Below are 23,915 nucleotides of genomic sequence, written 5' to 3'. Positions count from 1 at the left end.
TAAAAACATAATAATTTCATCAGTATTCACTCTTGAGAGTTATCCATACATAGATGTATGTCATTTGAAAATATAATCACATAAAATATTATTGATTTACCATTTTTGTCTTTCTACGAAAATTATTTTTTTAATATTTATCAAACAAATTAACCCCAATATTTAGCTGTAAATAGAGATTGAGATACATTTTTGTGTTTTCCCAAGAAAAAAATTTACTGTGGCGGGTACCGACTGAATAAAACCCAACCAGATGAAGCTAGATTATTTAACCATCCAGCTTCCACCCAGCCTACCTATAGCAGCATATGTTATTTATATATATATACACTTTTGTACTTGATTTGATTATTTAAAAAGCCAAGATAGCAATTTAAATTGCCAATTTCAAACAAATTACATCAATACAGAACCCAAATGTACATCTGGAATTCAAAATGCCTATTGTCTCCTATCAAAGCAATGATAATACAAGAAGCAGGTGCATGTTTCTCCAGACAACACTGTACAAGAAGCAGGTGCATGTTTCTCCAGACAACACTGCACTATGGTAAAACAACCATGGTGATCCTGACTCGAGACGATGCATAGGAAAAGTCAAGAGTGTGTGCACAGCCTCCTTTCAACAAGAGGAGCATCGTCATGCATCAACGGTTAGATCTGAAGAATGCGTCGTCTGCTATAATTTTAAACCACCAAATCGTTTGTTTTCAAATGGTAGCACTATCGAAGTAGCATTGCCGTAGAACTCTTCCAAGTTGTAGAAAGCTCTTTGCTGAGGAAGAAATATATGCACCACTACATCACCTGCAAAAGTGTATATATATGGTTAAGCCAGACAATTTTGCAATGATGGACTCATTTAGTAAATAGGGCAGGCCAGTTCTACTTCGCCTGGGCTACTGATGGGTCGGATTGACAAAAATAACTTCTATTGAAAAATTGATCAGACATACTCGGATTCGGGTTTGGTCGGGTCCAGGTTAGGCCACTAATATTTTATATTGAATCTTATCATGATCTAATTTTAAAATTGAACAAGAGAATAGAAAATGCGATAAAATTAGGAAATTTTTAAGGAATAATAACTAAATACATGTAACAGAGAACGGGTAAAGATTCCAGATGGAATGTACTGATGGCGGATATACAATTTAATCATTACTTTTAGTAAAGATGATCCTAACTAGATTTCCAGCTAAGACAGTTCCAAACATCGGCCTGAGGCACTTGGAGGCAGTCTAATTGTTACAACTCTGCAGGAGACACTTAACAAAGTCCAGTAATGTCCATGAATTTGGGTTTAGAATTTCCAGATGCTGTTCTTCCATATTGTGTTTCTGCTAAATCTTTCATTTTGGAGCTGGAGAACAAAAAGATCTTAATAATTATTGATGAGAAGGGTGATATGATTAATGGAATTGTTAAAGCTGCCAAACATCACAAAGAAGATGTCTTACCCAATGGCATCGATTTGAGGCCGAGAAAACACGGTGGCAATGATAAAAAACCGAGTCCAATACACCAAAGGCTTCAGAAAAAGAACTCTTAATTCTGCTGCCTTTACATCACTTGCAACTTTGGCTAAAGCAACTGCAACTGCAACTGCATCAACAACAGAAACATATTAGATAAACGGTTATGCAAAAAGAGTGAAACAATCAAAGGAAAGATAGGCCTCTTGGTCCATCTTGGGTTCAAAATGGGGTGACCTCTCAGGCTTTCTCCGTCCACGGATCAGCATACAAATGAAAATAGCTTATAAGACAAGCTTTCAGCATCATCATCAACCTCTGCACTAGCAGACTTCTGGTCATTGCTTCGGAAGACCACCTTCCCATACTTTCTGAACAAGTCGTCAAACATATCATCGGTATCTTCAACACTCTGCAAGGAATAAGGTCTATCAATAATTCATGCAAGTTTATTAATGATTCGGGGTGCAGAAAGTATCTGAATTAAGCCATGCATCAGACAGTACCAAGAATGAGATTAAGATTTACAGGCATTGACTGATTCACAGAAATCAAAGATACTTCCACTATGCATGAGCCAAGAACTTAAAGAACACTGGATTCCTAAAACAAGGGGGAACGTGATTCATATGTATAACAGATAACTGCATATTTCTTGTACTACTTTGTTTTTTCCCATTTCCCGGTAATTTTCGAACAGTTGTTTTTGACTAACACACTTCGTATTTTTCGAATCTACAGATCGATTTTGAAAAATGACGATACTGATGAAATTACGACCTATTAGTAATAAAAATTGTGATAGTTTGAGAAAAAATAATAGAGATCTAGACATAGACAGGTGAAAAAAGAAAAAAAAATAGATTGAATTTTGAGGCTGATAAATAAAATTTTTAAAATAAATCATAATTAATTTTTTTTTAAAAAAATATTAGGTGGGCTGAAGCCCAATCCCAACCCCTAATATACCTCCACCCCTGAAGCCAACAGCCATGGGAGAAAGAGAGGGGTGGGTGTGTGTGAAAACGGGTGATTACAGAAGTGAAGATTTCAGGGTTTAGACGAGGTCGCCGGAGCTGGGATTTCCGGCGCGAAGGAGGGATCGGTGGCGGGTCGGCAAGGTGGAAACAATCATTTGCGGCTGCGAATTGTGAACGCAGCTCTCAAAACACATAGCCAACCAAAAATAGTTTCTTTTCCTTGATTGGTTGAATTGAACAGAGCTAAGCTTCAGCAATCTTGCTCTGTGAAATTATTGTCTGGTTATACGTGTAAAACGGATATGGATCTGGATATGATCTAGTTAACATCTAATTGGGCCATCAGCTCAAGCTGGGCCCATAAAGTTTTGGCCCTGCTACAATCAAATAAGTTAAGGCCCATATAAACAAACATCGATTTATATGCCCCAAAATCAAACGCAGAAACCTAACCCTAATTTAGCCGAACGTCACACCCTCAGTCCAGGCCCTGTTCACAGGCAGTCCGCGAACATACGCAGAATGGTGAAGTTCCTGAAGCCGAACAAGGCGGTGATCCTTCTGCAGGGACGGTTTGCTGGTCACAAAGCGACGATCGTGAAGAACTACGACGACGGCACTCGCGATCGACCTTACGGCCACTGCCTCGTCGCGGGAATCGCCAAGTACCCTAGCAAGGTCATCCGGAAGGACTCTGCCAAGAAGCAGGCCAAGAAGTCACGCGTGAAGGCCTTCGTCAAGCTCGTCAACTACAATCACATTATGCCCACGCGATACACGCTCGATGTCGATCTTAAAGACATCGTCGCCCCTGATGCGCTAGTCTCTCGTGACAAGAAGGTGACTGCTTGCAAGGAGATCAAGTCCAGGTTCGAGGAGAGGTTTAAGACTGGGAAGAATCGTTGGTTTTTCTCTAAGCTCAGGTTTTAAGCAGAAAGAGATATGACCAGTGTTCTTTTGTTTCGGGTATTTCGTCATGTGCAATGCAGATTATATTCCTAGCTTATTTTAATTCCATTTGTGGATTATATGAGATGTTGGTGAAGGTATCGGTAGATTTGTTCTCTTTCTGCCTTCATTGATCGAGTTTTACCATTGATAATGATGCATAATGCGTGGACTGTTTCTGTTACGAGCCAGAGACAATGCTGAAATTGCGGACGGGCTATATGTTTGTGTATACCCATTAATTTCAGTATTTAACTTCCTGCATTAGCTTTGGAATTGGAGTTTTAAACATGGGGCTTAACAGCTTCTATGATTATGGTACTATGAAAGGCAACATTTTTTTTATCAAAATGAGTTTATTACTTTTGCGGCAAATTGTCTCTGTTTCTCCTATTGTCTTTCGACTAGGGATCGGAGAGCAAGACTCCTTCAATTGGCTCAATATTCTCCTCCTCCTGAAATTGGAGCGCATTTGGCTCTAACAGTTTTATTATGCACTTTCTGATCATATTGCTTCAAAACATTTATGTTATACTTGTTTCTTTGGTGGTTTTTTTCTGTTTGTTTGTATGCCAATAAATCTTTGCACTTCTTTACAATTTTGTTTGAAAAACTCTGGCAATTCAAAGTTATGTAATACATCTAATTGAGTCTCTGTGTGTACTCTGTGTTGAATCAATGGCCTTGAATTCAATCAGGTAACTCTGTTACTCCTTTTGGTTATTACCTTTCGAGAAGCTGCATTTGTTACTCTTCCAAATTTTAACACTACTAATGAATGTTAGGCTTATTTGGAAGTCAATGACAATAATTGCAGCTTTAACATCACCCCTGATTTACGAGCTTTTATTCTAGAATTTTTGAGTATCTGTTTTGTTGAGATGTTATATGTAGGTGAAATGTTCCATAGCACGGAAAAGTGGTGCAATTTCGTTCCTTTGGAGTCCAAATTTGTTCTTTTGACCAGATTGTTATATTATTGTCTTTTATGAATAAGAACCCTCAAGTTTTAGAAATGTTCTGGCAAACTCAATAAATAAATCAAGAAATGCCTCTATGTGTTTGTTGAATCAGAAGTGCTAAATTCTGGAAATATCATACACAAATATAATGTGGCATATGGCCGCTTTGCATGGAGAGTGGAGACTGGTTGGAAGGATTGGAATGCAGGCATACTGTGTGTTTTCAATATAAATAGATGAAATAAAATTAAACAAATTTGTGGTGAGCATTTGGTTCGCTATCGTACTATGAAGAACTTGGGTAGAATGTTGTATGCATGTGTATTAATTTTTTGTGAAGCCTCGAACCTCAGAACAGATGTCTTCTCATTTCTTGTATTCAGAATGCGCAACAATGTGAAGTTGGGGTTGTGAATGTTATCATTCATCTGCGTGAAAAATGTATGTAAGCAAGATTTTCACTATTGCTGTCTTTATTTATGTTTTGCTTTATTGTGATGAATGGAGACTCAAATGAAGCAAATGTCTTGACATATTTCTGAGAAATACTACCCATAAGCGTCTGCATTATCATGAAAAAATAGTAAAAGTACTAAACCCATTTACATAAAAAACTGTATGGCTTCAGCAAACGGCCATATCCTTATTACAACTTAGTATGAAAATCAAGCCAACGTAACAATCGTGGTTATTCTGATGTCTCATCAGAAGCACATGTCCAGACAGCAGCAGCAGCAAAGTCCAGCGAGACTGCGGGCATAGCAGAGGTCCAAAGTCAAGTGCTGGTATATTTTGACTAGAAGAATAGATCACATTATAGAGAGGTTGAGGATCTTACCATCCTTTCAAGAATCCATCTCCTCTGCTCTTGGTTTCCACGGGCACACGCTCTTTGTCGTGATCGTCCTTTGTAGGATAACCTATGGGTGGAGGAGCCATGACATAGGCGGTGTTCTGTGTTGTGGTGGAAGGATAGGAAGCTTGGAGACAAGGATAAGACATATAATCAGATAATAAGACACAGAGAACAGCAGCGTGATTTCATGATGTAGGTAAAACGAGACATTCATATAGCAACTGAAAAGATCAAAAAACTCTTACCCGGAAGTTGGTTTTGATGGTTTGGATTCATGGTTCAGTGACTTAAAAGTCGCGCTTCCTTGTGCCGACACAAAAAATACGAGAAGAAATGGTGTTGATGATCAACTATTAACGCTACGATGTTTGTGTTTATATATAGATGATATCTTGTATTTGTTGTCAAGGATAAGTGACAAATTTTACGGGAAGAGTCCATGGCCATGGCGGACATATATAGGCTTTGAGTAGGTTTATAACGCGCACAAGGAAGAAAATTATATCCCAAAGCGTGTACATGTGGATTATTAATGACATTTTCTTCGGGAATTCGTTCGACGGGTTGTTGCTACGTGTGAATTTATCTAAGCTTCGCAACCCAACAAAAGTGTGCTACAATATTACGGAATATTGACTTCACAATATGAATCTTATGAATTAAGGTTCCTAGCTCCTTCTAGGCAAGTTCACGTGCATGCTTCCAGTGTTATATCGATTTTGCAGTTAATTGTTCATTTGTTTGGATAATGTAATACAAAATGCAGCAAATAATTTGTAACAAATTTTATTCTGAAATCCTGCCAACAGATGAGGATTTGATAGTTAACATTTGCTCATTCCAAAATTCAGTTGTAGTATTATATTATCAATTGTACATATAAATATCGATTAACATTCATGGTCATCAAATATGAGTTTCCTATTTTACCATAATGGTTAAGTAAATGTAATAATAATAGTAGTAAAAAAGATGGATAAGTAGATTGCCAAGTGATATTGGTCATATGTTTAGTCGGCTGGTTGGGCATGAATGATGTGTAGCTCTCTTGTGAGACGGTCTCACGAATCTTTATCTGTGAGAATTGACAACCCACCGATATTCACAATAAAAAGTGATATTCTTAGCATAAAAAGTACTACTTTTTCATTGATGACCCAATAAGAGGTTCGTTTCACAAAATACGACCGTGAGACCGTCTCACATAAGTTTTTGTCATCAATGATTTCGACATAATCTGAGTTGAATAATATTCATTTTTATTTTTATATATTTATTATTTTGTGATTTTGATTACTTATATTTTCAAATTTCAATTTTAATCCATTATCTTTATTTTTTTACAATTTTAGATTTTTTCAATATGAAAACAATGTGCTGCTGATGTGTGCATACCGATAAATGACTAAATCTGACAAAAAAATGAAAAATATATGATTAAAATTCAGATTTTGACAATAAAGAAAACCAAAATGACAAAGAGATAAAAATATAAGAGTAAAAATGCTTTTTTCATAATTTTTTAAATTCTTTTCAACACTTCAAATCTATTTTTTTATATATATTAAAAATACTCACCATTGATTATATAAATCTAATATATTATTAATATAAGTTTTAAATAAATAATTTTAATTATTTAATAATTAATACAATATGGTATCTTTCACTTAAAAATTTCTATAAGAAATTATTCAAGCATGTGTGTGTAATGTTTTTGCTCTGTTTTTATAGGAGATTTGAAGGTAATACGAATTTTCATGGGACTTAAAAATCTAAGTTTTAAGAAAAAAATTCGATGCATTTCATACTTGTCAGTTTTAATACAAATAAATGAGTGTTGAGATTAGGAATATAATGTTATCTTAATTCTTTTTTACTTGACCGTGATAAATGGAGACCCAATGGAAGCGAATGCCCGGACAGCAGTGGTTATTACAGCAGGCAGACAGCAGTGGTTACAGCAGGCAGACAGCAGTGGTTATTTGTAAGTTTTAGCCAAATGATTTGATACAACCGCCGCATTTAAGGTGTTCGACCATTTGCGCCATAGAAATCGACTGATTGTGCGGATGTTCGATGATTTTTCAGCTGCCTAAATTGCGGAAACCTTCCGTGAAATGTGAAGTGTTTTATGCATCTTCAGGTCACAGGTTTATCCAAATTGTGCACAAAAGCACTGGGGGGAGAAAACCCAAGAAAAAAGTATATCATAGGGAACGTGAACTGGACAGAGTGATGGAGCTCCGTAAGAAACCAGCGCTGATTATACAGCTGAAGTCCATCATCCAATCACGGAAAACCGAGTCTCTATTGCTCAGAGACCTTGAGAAGGAAGTTGGGTTTGTGAAGAAATGGAATTGCATGGCTGTCATTGAAAAATATCCTTCCATTTTTCGTGTTACCGGAGGGCAGAGTGAGAGATCACCACCGGCGGTTTCTTTGAGTGAGAAGGCAAAAAAGATTGCGTCTTTAGAAGGTTCGGTGATGGTGCAAATGGAACCCATTCTGGTTAGGAATTTAAGGAAGTTGCTGATGCTTTCAGTTGATTGCAGGCTTCCGTTGGAAAAAATCGAGATGATCAGAAGTGAGTTGGGGTTGCCAAGTGACTTCAAGAATTCACTTATTCTAAAGTACCCGATTTTTTTTAAACTGAGTGATTTCAACGGGGTATCATATCTGCAATTGGAGAATTGGGATTCTTCGCTAGCAGTGACTTCTCGCGAGGAGAGGCTGGCACGCCAAGAGATATCGACCTCCTGTGGCCATTTACATAGGGCAACTGTGTCAAGAGATGGCAACTTTATCGGTCCTTACTCATTTCACTTGAATTTTCCCGCTGGTTTTAGGCCGAACATGAGTTATTTAGAGGAAGTCCGGAGGTGGCAGAAACTGGATTTCCCTTCTCCATACTTGAATGCCAGGAGGTTTGAAGCTGCAGATGCAAAAGCTCGGAAGAGAGCGGTGGCAGTGCTTCACGAGTTCCTAAGTTTGACTATCGAGAAGAGATTGGATACAGGTCAGCTTGATGCATTCCATGCAGAGTATCGTTTGCCGGCTAGATTATTGCTTTGTTTGATTAAGCATCATGGCATATTTTATATCACTAATAAAGGTGGGCCGAGTACTGTATTCCTGAAGGAGGCGTACGATGGATCGAACCTAATTGATAAATGTCCTCTTATAGGATTCAGGGACAAATTTGTGGCCTTGATGGGTAGGAAAGATGAGAGTTTAGATGCGGGGGCTTCAACATCCTCTGCTGTCAATTAACTTTGCTGCACTCTTTTAAAAACATTCCTTTAATCCCAACTAGTTCACTTTCCTCATAGTTACAAGATTTTGGCTGCTGGAAAAGTATTTGGATGACAAGTCATGTTTTCATGATTAATGTTTTGATCAGCAAACATATAGCATGTAGGGGTGGGCGTCGGGTTCGGATTTGGGTTTATCGGGTCGGGTAGTCATTATCGTTTTAGGAAGTCTGAATCCTTATTGGTCGATGTTTGGGTTATCAGAATCCAAGAATTGGGAAAAATGTGCATATGTTTCTTCTTAGCTATGCGCATAAACATTATAAGTTTTTGTTGCCTAGATGCTATCTTTCGGGGGCCAATTCCAACTAGTTTGGGACTAAATATTACAAACCAGTAGTTTCAGTAGTTAACTAAAAACTCGATTTCCTCCATATATTATCCATTTGTTCATTTTTGTTAAGATATTCCATAAATTCTTACACAAAGGTGCTGCCATTGATGGTCACATGTTCTGAATATTCATAAATTTGCCTCATAAAAAGAACAAACTGTAAAAACTTGACATTGTATGTTCAATTTTGAAAGTTGTAATTTTTTTTTTATTAGAAACAATATCGAGAGATTGTAAAGAAAATTAAAATAGAGAAAAACGACTACAGATATTGCATCTCAATCCATGAATGATGAAGAAACGATAAAAGTTTTTGGGAAGTTTTATTTAATATTTAACTTCTTTTTGCTTCAAAAAACTCTTCATTTCAATTGGAGCAACTGTTCATGCCTGCTTTTTAATTAATCAAGAAAATAGCCTCCATCAAAAAGTTAGTTTTTTTTTTCGTTTATTTTTTTGGAAATGTAGGAATCTTGTGAGACGGTCTCACGAATCTTTATCTCTCAACCATACCGTTATTTACAATAAAAAGTAATACTCTTAACATAAAAAGTAATATTCTTTCATGGATGACCCAAATAAGATATATGTCTTACAAATACGACATGTAAGACCGTCTCACATAAGTTTTTGCTTTTTTGGAATTGATTTTTTTTTTCTTTTTTTCCCCCCTTGACTACTTATGATTCGAAGACCAAGTGCTCCTCTTTCCCCCGCCCTATAGAGGAATTTCTCGATTATGTTTACAAATATAGATGAATCAATTTATTTTGAAAATATTACTACCAATAAATTACTTTTTTTTTTCAATAATTAACCAATTTTAATTTTGCTTAAATTATTCTACAGATTTCCTAGCAAAAAAGTCAATGTGAGATGTTAAAATTTCAATTCCCGAAATACCTTAATTATTTTTATATGAAAATCTCTATATTTTAATAAATAAAAAAAATTCGATTTTTTTGAAAAAAACAAGACATACACATACATGTGTGTGAGTTAATACTAAGTATTTAAATTATTATTATCAGCATTCAGCAATAGGCTATATGAGATGGTAAGACCAAAGTTTTCATCTTTTCAATTATGGCCCGAGGGCCCAATTATTATGTACCACAATTTTATCATAATTAAATATAATTGAATATTTTTAAAATCTTCCATATATCACATGTGAACTTTATATCACAATAAAGTTATTAAATCATAAGGTAAAAACTTGAAATCCCCAGAAAATGGACAATATCAAATATATATCATCCTAAAATCCAGCAATTAATAGATCCATCCCATTATTATGAAAATTATGGCAAAAACTTGTGTGATACGGTCTCACGGGTCGTATTTTGTGGGGCGGATATCTTATTTGGGTCATCCATGAAAAAATATTATTTTTTATGTTAAGAGTATTATTTTTTATTGTGAATATCGGTAGGGTTGACCCATATCACAGATGAAGATTCTTGAAACCGTCTCACAAGAAATATACTTGAAAATTATATACCACAAAAAAAGGTGTTTGTCCAAATTTAAAATGGGTTAAAAAAAATGATCCGTGATTCTTGGTTCAGTCACTCTCACTTTTAAAGTCCCATTGTGTATTTCATCGTTGGAAGATGCTTGCGAAAGTGGGGTGGAGGAAACAAACAAGAACTTTTGACAAGGACAGCAAATTGGAGTAAAATACAAGTAAATAAATTCTTTTATTCTAAATAAATTATTGCATTAAAAATTTGTTGGGTGCAATAATTGTCCCTGTTTTGTAGAGCGATCGAATCGTGGTGCTTGAGCTTCGGTACGGTTTAAAAGATTTGAGTTGCACCATTAGTACTAGCTATAGCTCTTGGTAAAGCGACAAACGCTCGTTCTTACAATTGGTATCAGAGCCAAGATCACGAGTTCGATTCACATTGATTGCAAGGAGTGCAGAGGGAGATTGTAAGTTGCAATAATTGTCCCTGCTTGGTAGAGCGATCGAATCGTGGTGCTTGAGCTCCAGTACAGTTTAAAAGATTTGAGTTGTACCATTACTTCTAGCTATAGTTTTTGATAAAGCGACAAACGCTCGGTCCTACAAAATTCTATTTTCTTATTTGGAGCCTGTAATAATAATGACACTGGCTTCGCAGAAAGATGGCAAAATTTAAAAAAACACATGGCATTTCCTACCCCACTTGCTTATTGCATTTTAGAACAACTTTTTTTTCTCCCATTATTCGAACTTGTGGCCTAGTAATCTATATGTTATCTGTCGGAGATCATGTGTTTCAATTCCTATCGAGTACTTTTTCGATTTGGCACCAATCAAAAAGTTCTCCGCTGAAATGATTCATGTTTGTTTAGGTGAACAGATCAGAGTGTGGGGTAGAGATCAGGACAAAAGAACATGTAGATTAATAAATAAGCAGTACTTAAGCTAACATTTTAACTATTTCTTGTTATGAAAATTACTATTTCAATATATTTCCATAGTATAAAACGTTGTAAATTAGGATTTTGGTTAATACATGTTAAATAGATTCGAATAAAGTGTGTAATTGTTATGATCATCGCCACTAACATATATATATTTCGATAAAACGACTAATAATTGATCATACCGTTTAATTGATAGGGTATTATGGATTGAGTTTGGCTTGCATCCACCAAGAAAAAGTGAATATTTATCAGTCACGGCGCTGGATTTCTTGTTTGTGGGTGTTACGCTCACATTTCACCATCAATTGTGTAACCCATGAAAATGAAGAATAATCATTGCAAAAAGCTCCTTTAAAAAAAAAAACAAACAAACCCTTTTTCCCCTCTCTCTCTCTCCTTAAATTGTGCTTGTTAATTTTCAGATAAGCAATCCAAATTGGGGTGTTTTCTATTCAAAATTGCAAGAACATCTTTAGGCCTACTCCACTATGAAACGAACCCAGTAATGTAAAAGCTAGTAAGTCATCTTGGAAATTCTTGCATAAAGTTAAGTCATTCTTTGAGGGGATATGATTTCCAAGTTGAATGGCTATGTTTACTTTCTTCTTAAAGCATGAAGGTGGATTCTTGTCTTGACCTAACATTTTGCCTTTACAAAAGATTAAATGAATCAATAAAAGCAAGATTATTCCCAAAAAATCTTTCTACACCCTTTTCCTTTAAGTGGATGGGATGACACCAAAAACCCTTAAATATTTGGACACAAATCATTGGGTGGCATCATAATTATCATCATGTGCAATATTTTTTAAAGTGTATTCTATCAGATGACTGTGTTAATTTTTTTGGTCTTAAATTACTAAACTATATACAGATCATTGATAAATTGACTCTCATGTTCGCTTAGAGCAAGATTCTTTAGATTGGACTAGACAAGATGCCAATGACAGAGGCAAAAAAAATCACACTACCAAAAAAAAAGGTTTTAGCGACGTTGCGGTGGTCCGTAACCGGAGGTCGTGTCGCCTTCTAATAACGAAGGTTTCTCAATAACCGTTACAAATTAGCGACGATTTTGTTGATAAATATCGTCGCTAATCCAACCGTTTTTTTTGTGGTGTCAAGATTTCACATTGGAAAATTGAGGTAAACAAAAAAATTTCAATATGTTTAGATCACATTGATTTTAGTCAACATTATCGCCTTTCTCATTGAATTATTGAGACTCTTGTTTGAGCATAACAATAACCTTACGTTGTATTTGAGTCATGAGTTTGAAATTCATGCATTTCAATAATAGTTTTAGTATTAATAATGAAATAATAGATGAAATCTTAAATCCATGCATTAATTATTTACACAAAATATAATGGATTTCAAATGACTTAATTATTGGGTGAACTTAAATTTATCCTGATTAATATGAAATAATAACATACAAAGTGTGAATTTGAAGTTTATAAGCTAATCTATCTAGTTCAACAAAAATACATTTAAATATATAAATTTAAAATCAATTAATTCAAATACAACTTTAAATTTCACACGCAGATGAATACTCTTGATTTTTGGATGGGGCCTTACTCAAAAGTTAAAATGTGACTTGAAACAAAAGTAAGACATGAAATCAATTCCAAGAAAATGATGGGACAACTTTTGTATATGTTGGATTTTTTTTATATATTTTTTATTATAGCTTCGTATAATTACGTTTGATCCAAAGTTTAGATTAGTTCTTTTATGTCCATGTTTTTTTTTAAAAAAAAAAAATCCATGTTCTTAGTAGATTATTGATGTGATTTTGTTTCTCGAATCCAAATTTGGGTGAATGAAGTTAAAAACATGATAATTTTATATTTGTCTTGCCAGTGTAAATAATGTTAATTATGATGGATTTGAAATTGTGAGTTCACATCCATACGTGACTTTATAATTTCTTCGATTTCGATCATTTTATTGCTACTACTTTGAAGCTGTTACCCGAATCTTGATAAACACATACCCATGAACACCGGCTCGGGATGAAAAACCAAAAACGAAAATTTCACTTCTTGCTTGGCCTATAATTTATTTACAAGCTAGCTATATTTTATCCCCCAAAATATAAACATCATCTTCTTCAAGTTGATCTATGTTATACCAAAAATTTTACTTCCGTTCTGTTTGTACAAGATGTTAATATAAACATCTCACTTCAAACATACGGATGAGTCCCACTGTTTTGATTTTGAATTCAGATATCCGTATAAACATCTTATATAAAAATAAACGAAAATATTATTCTCGATGTAACATAGAATGAACATCTTCTCTGAAAGAAAGAATTCACATCCAAAAATTATATGCTTCTAAATACCCCCAACCTCTTTTAGCTAAATATCGGCACCTAGACGTTGAAAATGCAACAAGGACAAATTGTCATTGCATTCCTTCTACCAAAAGTTTACACACAAGCACACATATAAACACGGTTTTTGTGACATAGATATCTGATTTGAGTCATGTAAAAAAACGTTATTTTTATACAAAAAATATTACTTAATATTATAAATATGAACATGTTCCGTGTCATATATATATATATATATATATATATATATATATATATATATATATATATAAATATGAACATGTTCCGTGTCATATATATATATATATATATATATATATATATATATATATATATATATATATATATATACGACGAAGTGTGTGGATTAAAGGAAAAGGAGAGCATTGAAGCTTTTACTTTATGCCTAAATTAATTATATTTTTTTAAAATAAAACATTTGTGATATTTTGTAACTAGTGGTGATGGAGTAGGATTTTTGGGTTTAGTGCGAAGGAAATTGAGGTGGAAACGGGAATTAATCAACGATTAGTCGGAGTTCAATTCATTTAATTTGGTCATTTTTCATTCCTCCCAAAATACTTATTCGCACATATTTAAACAAGATTAGAGGTTAGCTCTAATAGACATTTCAAAGCGATAAAGTAGATAGCAGAGAACGAAAAACGATAGGTCTCGATCGTGACCTAATTAAGAATCCCATACCTAAATACGATATACAAAGATTGTTGTTTCAGTGGTCTGACTTTGTAACACAAATTAGTTTTTACGAATATATCATATCTATTAGATAAATAATCTTTTTCATATAATTAATCATAACTACACTAGTCTAATCACTTTAAAAATTCATATATTATCTCTAAAAATTATATATTTAATATAATTTTATTATAATTATTCAAATAATAATTAAAAATTATAACAAAATTTTATAAATCAACTCGATTCATATACACAATAATTATTATTTAACACAAATATCGTGTGTGCAGGTGATTTGCTAGTTTAAAATTAATAATGGTGCACCAAAAGGGAAGGAACTTTACCGATCAAAATTGAATAATTATCCTGTCATGTCGACATTTGTGCCAATATATTGGGCATAATAATAGGTGGTTGAATGTTTTTAAGTCCAAGAAAGCATAATGCATGTGGGCCGGATGAGTACTGTGACGGCGATTATGACAATGAAACTGTCTATATACGGACATTATTCAAAGAATATTTATTATTTACTTTTGATTTAAAAATAATAAGGAAATTTAGACATTTGATGTTTGCATGTTCTCATAAATAAAAATGGTAAATTATGTATGAAAAAGTTGCTGCCAAGATGGCAATCACTGATTATAAAATTTGAGAAATATTCAAGTTTTTTGGTGTAAATAAATTTAGCTTGGGAGTTGGATTCCCTTTAGCATATTATCAACAAACCCAAACTTCCAAACTAAATTTTGGGACTTCCAAGTTTATTTATTTAAAATCATGCTAACATCAATTATAATGTGAAGTAAGAGCCATCCCAGAATTTAATACTTCACGACTTCGCGCAACATTTAATTTGGTAGAGTATATCTCTAGTGATACGGTCTCACGAATCTTTATCTGTGAGACGGGGCAAACTACCGATATTCACAATAAAAAGTAATATAAGTTTAGTTTGATTAAAAGAAGTAGATTTTATTAAAAGAAGTAGATTTTTTTAAATACTAACTAGTAAACTTTCTTACACGATATGTGTACTCATAGTGATTATGGATTTTCATGTCAATTTTTTTAAATATAAAATATAGTTATATAATATTTATATATAATAAATGTTTATATAAAATATGATGAGTTTAAAGTAATTTTTATTTAAAGTTGATGTTTAAAATTTTAAATTATTATTTTTTTAATCTATAATTTATTATGCTTTGTAATAATGGTTGTATGGAGAGGGTACTTTGGAGGGAAAGAATTTGGTAGTACATGATAGACCAAAAGTATTTATTTTCTCTCAACTTTAATCTATAATTCATTACACACTACACCTATTGTGTGTAATGAAAAATTATTTTTTTATTAAACTTAATTTTATGAAAACAAACTAGCTTTATTTAATACACTAGAAATGTGAAATAAAAAAAGATATCAAAATCTTGATAATCGATAACCCATTGGCGTAAATAAAATAATGGAGGTCAATTAGTTGGGGTTTAATATATTTTAGGACATATTAACGTGGACACTAGCGGTTTTGGGGGATTTACAGAGAGGGCAAATATGGAGGGACGACCCGCACACAGTACAAAGGCAAAGATGCCTGCATGGCAAAAGCAGAACGCACGATTCCTCTTCCCCACAACTCCTGCAAATCATGTACCTGCCATCCGTTGAGGTCCTCTTCCCTAATGTGTGCTGCTCGATTTCTCCGCAGCACGACTGCGCGTCGTCGATCGACGCTGCTTCATCGGCGCGGCGGCGTTGAGCGATGACTTGTTCTAGATTGCTGCGTAACGCGTTGGCGGCGGCTTCGTTGCTCTGAGCCAAATCTCGCCATATCTGATTTTCATTGCTCAGAACTTTCACTCTCTCCTCCAGCGCGCAGTTCAACTTTCCGATCCTCTGGATTTCTTCATCTTTCGCTTTCATTTTCTTCATTATGCTGTCTTCAACCGCGGCCGTGATACGCCGGGAGTATGAGTATCTCTTCCGCCTCTCTTCCATTTCCATCCTCGCGTTCTCCGTCTGTGATTTGTATATTTTTAAAATACATACAATCGAGTAAAAAAATTGAATACTAATCAGATGACACGCGTAACGTACATGTTGTGAGACGAAGAGATCGACTTCCAATTGTTGCTGTTGAATCTGAAACGTTAAATCTTCTCCGAGAAAAGTGAAAGAACTGCAACCGTTATCTCCAATCTGGTTCAGACCACTGCACAGCGATGGATGCAGAGGAGTTACATTCGCATCTCTTGAACGCTTTCTCGAGACAGGAACGGCGTAGGTGAGACCACTGTCACATTTCATCGCCGCCGTCTTATCGTTGATCGGCAAACCATACGCAGGAAACACAGCGCCCGCCGTAGTCGTGGTTCCAGGATCCATCAATCCATACAACATATCACCCGCATACACGTTTCCACTTCCTTCAACGCCATTCATCATCGTTTCTCTAGAAATGATCGATCCAAAAATACATCAACTCGATTCCTACACCGATTTCCACTATACCAACAAATATATTATATATAGAGAGAGAGAGCTACCCTTTTCTGGAGATCTGCGGAGCTTCAACGGCCATTAATGATACATTAGGATTCTTTTACATGTATTTCTGGTATCTCACCTTTTTTATAGTGTGGCTTATAAGCAGGGAACTTAAATATATAACTTCGCAACGCTTAAATGCCTTTAACTCATTTTGTCCGTAAGGTTGATAAAAATATATAATGAGAAAATGGGAGGATGCAATAAAGGACATATAATTTGAATATTATATAGACAAAATTATAATTTTGTCTATATAATTGAGGTGTCAATTTTGAAGTTGTTGTAGCTTAAAAATTGAGATGTGGTACACACTAAATTTGAAACATAGATGGAGTGGGATGAAGATTTGACTTTCGTGGTAATCTCCGAACCCGAAAAAACGGGGATCGGAAAGGGTATGGAGGTAGGGTGAAATTCGAGGGCGAATATGAGGATGACAAACCCACCCCATCCCATTGACATTTCTATGTGGTACATACTAATTTTTTTTAATAATAACTCAATAATATATTGTAATTTTAGTCTCGTAGGTTGAAATATTTTGAATTTTAGTCATGTAACTTGTCGAACTTTGATTTTCAAAATTTGGGACAAAATTTTAGTACCTATACATGACGAGTATATTACATATATATAAGATGGAATTCTGAATAAATCGTAGTTATCTATTTGCCATGAATTCATGTAAATTGTTCAAACAAAAAATATGACCTATTTCACTGGTTGAATTACACATAGTTAGCTGACATCTATATCTATTTTTTTTTTAATTTAATATAAAAAAAAGTAAAAGATCAAAGAATAATAATACATTATGGAGCAACCCCTATGTGTTAAGAAACAGATGATGAATATTTAACGTCAGTAATTTAATTAAAAGACGCCAACCATTATTTCATATAGATATAGGTCAAAACGTATTAAAATTGGAGACGTTAAACCTTCAATTTCCAGGCAATCAGTCTACTAAAATTAAATATAATTTATTTTGAATATAATGGCATAATACAATATCTGCTGTCTTGCTATTATATATATTCATTGATTGAAAGGAGAATGATGGATGGAGTGATTTAATTAATAATAACCCAATTATACCCTTGTGTAAGTATTGTCTTGATAGAACATGCATCTTGTCTTAATAGCTATGTTTCCGATTGGGCCTCAATTTGGCGAGTTTTTTTGCCCGATTTTGTTATAAACCAAGACCCGTTTATGTTTACAGAGATATCAATTTTGTTTTATTGATAATTATGATAGGAAAAAAAAATAGTTGTGGGAGAGGCGACTCATCTAAGTAGAAGAACAATATATATATATGTTATCATAACTTTGAACCATAGACGCTACCTTTCGAGTAAATCTCTGCATTAACACAATAGCTTTCAAATCAAGTTAGACAAGTAAATCGCACTGGACAAGTTCTGTATGACATGTCAGCCCAAGAAAATGTTAATTGGTTAAAGAATCGAACACTTAGGCACAACACTCATCTATTCCACCAACTCGTATACTCCATTGAGAGCTGGTGGATGTTGTTTCATATATAAAGAAAGATAATTAAGTAGATTAATGATGACTTCTGTTAGTATACATCACTAGATGCAGAATCCTCCCTTCATACAATATCAGCTCGATGCATATACTCTGTAATGTTTCATGACCATTATATACATGCATGGCGACTTTGATAAGGCGACCGGAGATGTAACGTACACGTACAACACAAAGCAGAGGCCATAAAACCACAATTCTACAAATAAAATGGATTTATATAACCACCGATGCCGCAGGCTGGAGCAAAAGGGTCGACCAGGGATCGAATATCCTCCCAATCTTCATACCTTAACATCTCGTCAATGCCAACACAGGAGACAGTGCTTGCAAATGATGAAGCAGAAGCAATACCTGGAGGGGTTAAGTGGTCTACAAATTGTTGTTTTGCAGCGGTCTCAACATGAGGGAAATCGTGTTTCTGCTGCTCGTTTCGCCCGAGATTCGGTGCACCGAAGCTAATGTAATTTATTGGCTCGTTTTGGTTCGAGGACTCCACACTGCTAGTTTTGGAATTGGATTCGTCAACTGGATTGATATAACTTATACTCGTTTTTGCAGCCATTTCTCTCAAAGCTGTGGCGCATGGTTTCCTGTTTGAAGCATTTCGTTTTACTATTCGGCAAAGGGTCCAAACTTCCTGTCGACCAAACCCAATATACTTATGTTAGTATCACAAATAACGATCGATGAAATTAAATTAACTATTGATTTTGATAAAAAAGTAAGACCTTTAATATTTAATAACAGACAAAATATGTACAGGACCATAGTTGCACTTAATTTCTTACCGCTTCTAGTGCAATTCTTTCAGTATCCAAATTGTGTTTGGTGGTTTTGTTATGGCTTGAAGATTGCGGAAGACGGAACTCGTGCATCATCCAATCGGTTTTGGTACCTTTTCCGGCACTTCCACGGTAAAATACGAGGGATTTCTTCAGCCCAATGAGGTCACCTCCGGAGGAGTGTACAGGTTTATCAATACCCGTCGCTTTCCAGAACCCCGATCCCGTCACTCTATTGGGTCGGATGCTGTTCCTGTATTTTCTTCCTCTTTTGCAGAAGTAGTACCACTCATTGTCCTCACCAGTGTTGAATTCTGAATTCCGAGAACAAATATTAAAAAAATTAAAATAAAAACATAATGAAAAAAGATCCTCAGACATTTTCATGCATCGTTATTTCACTCATCAGTTTCAAGACTTGTTGTACTCATAATTTTAAGACAACATCACTTGTTATGTGATTTATGTAGAACTAAAGCCCTCCGTATTTAAACATAATCGCGAGCTCCATGTTTCAACTGTGGCTCAAATTCGAGAACTCGTTTGATATATTCTATATAGACACACACACATACACACACTTGTCGAGCTCCATAGTTCAGATTATATCAAACGTTTTGTTTGCTTTCTACACCTAGCTAAACCAAGAATATCAACGATCTTATCATGCTAGTTTCACACATAATATATGAAATAAAATCAATAAGCTTAAGTCAAAACATCACACATACTTGGAAGATCCCATGGATCATACATGTAGATGTCTGCCTGCTTGATAAAATCCATACTTATCCGCTTCTTCTCAACTTTTCGACGAAGATAAAACCCTACTAGCTCTTCATCTGTTGGATAGAACCGAAACCCCGGAAGTGGAACACGATCGTCTTCTTCCATTAGTACCTATACTAAGTTTTGTCAAGATCAGTGCTGATATTATTAATTTCCCTTTGAAATTATCTGGAAAGAAAATTAAAATGGAAGGTTCTTTCCGATGTGATATATAGACAAAACGTGATGCTGAGGGTTTGAAGAGTGGTGCGTGAAATGGCCATGTATTTTGATTTGTTTATTTGGTTCAAGTTTTAAAAGGACCCACAAGTCTGAGAATTTTGAACTTGAAGGGGTCTTCAGTCTTCCATTGATTAATTGATCCTCAACGATATCCCATGTCAATTTTATTAAATAGATATTTAATTCGATCCCATTTATGAAAAAAAATTAATTTTTTATATTAAAAATATTATTTTTCTCTTTGACTATGGATTAGATTGACACGTCTCACAAAAATAGACAAATGAAATCGTCTTACAAGAAAACTAAACTTAATCGTGTAGACAATTAAAGTAAGATTTATCTAGTAAAAGTAAACTAAAAGTAGGAAAATGAATTGGGTTTGAGCAATTAAATTCACATATTTTTAGGGAAAAAATTAAATAATCGAGTCGGTGATAATTCTTGCAGTTGATTCATTGCTCGGTCCAACGGATTAATATCGTAAATGAAAATTAAGTTGTCATTTGCCGGCCTTAATCTTGAAATTCAGAATAACCATTATTCCAGAGACTTTTACATAACCAACAAGGGTTTAGTAGACGGAGATTTGAAATAGTAAAATATTATCGTATCTCAATATCATTAGATCACGTGAATTCTTTGTATTTCAGCGAGAGGTGACATCATTGCATTGGCTTATTATTCAAATGTCAAAATTTCAGGACATCATGGTGAGAAATACTTCATATGTAATATAGAAAAATCCGTAAAATATTTTAATGGACATTTGAATTTCGAATAAACGATTAATTAATTATGAGAAGTATTAGAACTTAATTTGTCTTAAAATCTATAGTTTGAGAAAAGTGGAAGAGATGATGATTGAGCAACACATTTCGGTCCAATTTTTCCAAATATGTAAATTTTAAAATTGCATGTATCCCAAAAAAAAATTGTTAGTATTTCAAAAAATTACATAAATTCATATTCTTGATTCCAACCTATAAAGCATCAATTTATATTTAGGGTTGAAAAGTCAAAATAGGACCAAAAAATTGACTTGGCCCTCCTTGTAAAAGAAAATACGGTCTGTTTGTTGGCGAAGTCAGACAAAAAGAGTTCCAGATGACAAGTAACATTTTTGAAGATATGGTGTCTCCTTTATCACAGGAGAGAATATTTTTTCCTTTTTTTTTTAATTATATTTTACTTTTAAGTTTTTAAAATATTCCAACATAATATTTTTCTATCTTAAATCACAAAGATATTATGCATTAATTAATTATTCTTGTATGATTAAATTATAAAAATTAATTTTGATTTTATTTAATTAAAACACTATAAACTAATAGTTTTATAAACAAATAAAAACTACACATACAACTAAATTATAACATTTTATTACATTTTTAGTATTGATACAACTAAAATAAGAAGTATAGTGTGGACTGGGGACGTAAGATATGCTTGATTGGTAAATTGAACCATCTAGCAGGTAAACAGTCTCACCTAGCTGGTAAATAAATCCACGTAAATAGTATACGGTTAACTTTGTGGGACGTCACTTGCGTCACGAACACTCGTCAGGAGGGGGCCCGAAGGGTTCACGGCTTACACACTCCGATGCTCCAATCAACAAGCAGTTTGAAGAAAATCCCTGAAAACTGAAGAGTTTGAGTAAATATGAGAGCATCTCTTAAATTGTGTGGAAGTTCCTATAGATTTTTAGGAGTGTCTAACGGACTTGGGATTTCGCAAATATAATCCCAATTCTGGGCCTCAATAGTGTTAAAACTCGACAAATAACTAATTGAATTAGACTTATTAAATTGGACATATTCTTATTAATCCAACAAATAATTAATCGGGGTGGATTAAATTATTAGATTAGGCTTGTGCCCATCAAGTATATATATGAATAAACAAAAGTATTATATGTGAGGTTTTAACTGGGAAAACGATCCACGGAAGTAAATATAAGCAAAGTTTGTAATTAGAAGCTTACAAAATAAATAATTTTAAAAATATAGAAATTATAAGAGGATAATTTTTTATTTTTTTCATCATCGTGAATTTTGTAATTTTTTTCAAAATACATTTTTGTTTAAAAATTGACGTATGAGTGTTAGAAATTTTAAACTCATTAAATATATTTTGCCAGAATTTATTTGTTTTTCAATCAAGCAATCAAGTTAATTTTGACATAAACTTTGATTTTACCGATGTATTAAAGAAGAAAAGAATATTTTTTTCGATATAAAATGAGAAAAAATATTATATAAGTTTTTACTGTAATTAATACTATTATTATTATTATTATTATTATTATTATTATTATTATTATTATTATTATTATCTATACATATAATTATTTTATATTCACAACATAAATAATGACAAATCATTTTCTATTTTGAAATCCATATTTTTATACTTGAGTTATTAAAAAGAATAGTTTTTATTTTTAAAATAATATAATGGATACATTTTAATTATAAACAAGAATATTTCAAATCATATTTGTGTAAAATAACGTTGGATAATTAAGTTTCGATGATTTAATAAATTAAGCTAAATTGAACTGACAGTGAGCTGAATTAAATTAAACTAAATATGAGCTAAACTGAAAGTACGAAGACAAAATCTATTTGAAGCCTAATAGATACCAAGATCTACCGAATACCGAACTAATAGTTGAACACCAATTAGACTAAAATATAGTTGAGTAAATGAAGAAATATTCTCTGAAAAATCAGTTAGAATACTCAAAGTTACAAAACTGAATTATGAGTTAAAGTCCGAACCAACCGTCTCAGAATTGTCATAAATATGCGAGCTCTACCTATGTACGAATTGTTGGGAAAAAAACATTGACGTGAAAAAAAATCCTATTAACAGCTACCATATTTGGAACATATATAATATTTGATTTTGATGACCGTTGAATCCAAGTATATAAATAGAGAAACTTATAAATCAGTCAGGCTATTTGGAATTATCGCGTGAGTTCAAATATTCAAACTTTCAATATCCCAACATTTTTCAAGATTTCTTAGCATACGCTTAAATATTATATCAGATAATTATATATCAATTTGTGCTTAATATTTTCATTCTAAATATTTGCGCTTAATATTTTCATTCCTTCAATATTTAAGTAAATAAACTAAACTAGGAGTTTCAACTAGATAGTTATGAAGCTCTACTTAATCGGTTTGTTACAAAAGTTATAATCTCCGAAACCTTCTTATAAACATCACCCCCACAAGGAATCAAAGGTGACATAGAAGTTATTTAAATATCCGAGCATCTAAAAACATATTTGTGTTATTTACATTTCAGTCTAATTACTCTTGATAACTCAATTGTTTTTCTTACTTACTTTTTTTAACGTTAGATCTATCATTTTAGCTTCCTTCCGTTTAGAACTTATTTGATTTGTCAAACTAACATTGATTTGATGAGAATTAATAAATTCAAAATTGTTAATCCAATCAATTTATTTGACAAATTAGTCTGATTATTTATTCAGCCCTTCTTCTAACCAATTAGGGACGAAATCATCTGCTACATTTGATATTTTAAATTAAATTGTACTATAATTTACTCAAACAAGCCTCTTTTGCAAAAGTTAATAAAAATTAAACACACTAAGTACCAAATATGAACAAAATACAATTAA

General features: G+C 33.5%; 4 protein-coding genes and 2 long non-coding RNA genes across 7 annotated transcripts; 2 read left to right on the top strand and 4 right to left on the bottom strand.

Annotated features, from left to right (window-relative positions):
- Window positions 1-520: 520 nt before the first annotated feature.
- On the bottom strand, window positions 521-2,713 carry LOC142542716 (uncharacterized). 2 transcript variants are annotated; one of them, XR_012819570.1, is made up of 4 exons: window positions 2,445-2,713; window positions 1,461-1,887; window positions 1,188-1,363; window positions 521-807 (listed from the first exon to the last, which is right to left on the bottom strand). It is a non-coding gene; the product is annotated as an uncharacterized LOC142542716 (long non-coding RNA). The 2 variants fall into 2 exon arrangements; XR_012819569.1 differs by having other exon boundaries at window positions 524-1,363.
- A 150-nt stretch (window positions 2,714-2,863) lies between these two features.
- LOC142542715 (large ribosomal subunit protein eL27-like) lies at window positions 2,864-3,521 on the top strand. The gene has a single exon (XM_075649502.1). It carries the CDS (start codon window positions 2,879-2,881, stop codon window positions 3,383-3,385), a length of 507 nt encoding a protein of 168 aa, XP_075505617.1. The 5' UTR covers window positions 2,864-2,878; the 3' UTR covers window positions 3,386-3,521.
- Window positions 3,522-4,879: 1,358 nt separating this feature from the next.
- LOC142542717 (uncharacterized) lies at window positions 4,880-5,746 on the bottom strand. The gene is made up of 3 exons (XR_012819571.1): window positions 5,467-5,746; window positions 5,204-5,345; window positions 4,880-5,115 (listed from the first exon to the last, which is right to left on the bottom strand). It is a non-coding gene; the product is annotated as an uncharacterized LOC142542717 (long non-coding RNA).
- A 1,189-nt stretch (window positions 5,747-6,935) lies between these two features.
- LOC142542714 (protein WHAT'S THIS FACTOR 1 homolog, chloroplastic) lies at window positions 6,936-8,979 on the top strand. Its single transcript, XM_075649501.1, has one exon. The coding sequence runs from the start codon at window positions 7,301-7,303 to the stop codon at window positions 8,492-8,494; it is 1,194 nt and encodes a 397-aa protein (XP_075505616.1). The 5' UTR covers window positions 6,936-7,300; the 3' UTR covers window positions 8,495-8,979.
- Window positions 8,980-15,773: 6,794 nt separating this feature from the next.
- Window positions 15,774-17,048, bottom strand: LOC142541479 (putative BOI-related E3 ubiquitin-protein ligase 3). The gene is made up of 3 exons (XM_075648008.1): window positions 16,898-17,048; window positions 16,449-16,803; window positions 15,774-16,370 (listed from the first exon to the last, which is right to left on the bottom strand). The coding sequence occupies exons 1-3, from the start codon at window positions 16,930-16,932 to the stop codon at window positions 15,849-15,851; spliced, it is 912 nt and encodes a 303-aa protein (XP_075504123.1). The 5' UTR covers window positions 16,933-17,048; the 3' UTR covers window positions 15,774-15,848.
- A 1,447-nt stretch (window positions 17,049-18,495) lies between these two features.
- LOC142542712 (transcription factor JUNGBRUNNEN 1-like) lies at window positions 18,496-20,240 on the bottom strand. Its single transcript, XM_075649499.1, has 3 exons — window positions 19,972-20,240; window positions 19,247-19,554; window positions 18,496-19,095 (listed from the first exon to the last, which is right to left on the bottom strand). The coding sequence occupies exons 1-3, from the start codon at window positions 20,132-20,134 to the stop codon at window positions 18,655-18,657; spliced, it is 912 nt and encodes a 303-aa protein (XP_075505614.1). The 5' UTR covers window positions 20,135-20,240; the 3' UTR covers window positions 18,496-18,654.
- Between the last annotated feature and the right edge of the window lie 3,675 nt (window positions 20,241-23,915).

This window comes from Primulina tabacum, chromosome 4 (assembly GCF_025594145.1).
Source record: "Primulina tabacum isolate GXHZ01 chromosome 4, ASM2559414v2, whole genome shotgun sequence".
Classification (NCBI taxonomy): Eukaryota; Viridiplantae; Streptophyta; class Magnoliopsida; order Lamiales; family Gesneriaceae; genus Primulina; species Primulina tabacum.
The sequence above is the reverse complement of the archived record's forward strand: the minus strand, read 5'-3'. Positions and strand labels throughout refer to the sequence as shown.

Coding starts and splice junctions, on each gene's coding strand:
- LOC142542715 (XM_075649502.1), top strand. CDS start 2,879: ATGCCCCAAAATCAAACGCAGAAACCTAACCCTAATTTAGCCGAACGT.
- LOC142542714 (XM_075649501.1), top strand. CDS start 7,301: ATGATTTTTCAGCTGCCTAAATTGCGGAAACCTTCCGTGAAATGTGAA.
- LOC142541479 (XM_075648008.1), bottom strand. CDS start 16,932: ATGGCCGTTGAAGCTCCGCAGATCTCCAGAAAAGG. Junction 16,804..16,897: donor CCGCAGATCTCCAGAAAAGG/GTAGCTCTCTCT, acceptor GATCATTTCTAG/AGAAACGATGATGAATGGCG. Junction 16,371..16,448: donor ATCTCTTCGTCTCACAACAT/GTACGTTACGCG, acceptor TACAAATCACAG/ACGGAGAACGCGAGGATGGA.
- LOC142542712 (XM_075649499.1), bottom strand. CDS start 20,134: ATGGAAGAAGACGATCGTGTTCCACTTCCGGGGTTTCGGTTCTATCCA. Junction 19,555..19,971: donor TGATCCATGGGATCTTCCAA/GTATGTGTGATG, acceptor CTCGGAATTCAG/AATTCAACACTGGTGAGGAC. Junction 19,096..19,246: donor AAAGAATTGCACTAGAAGCG/GTAAGAAATTAA, acceptor TTTGGTCGACAG/GAAGTTTGGACCCTTTGCCG.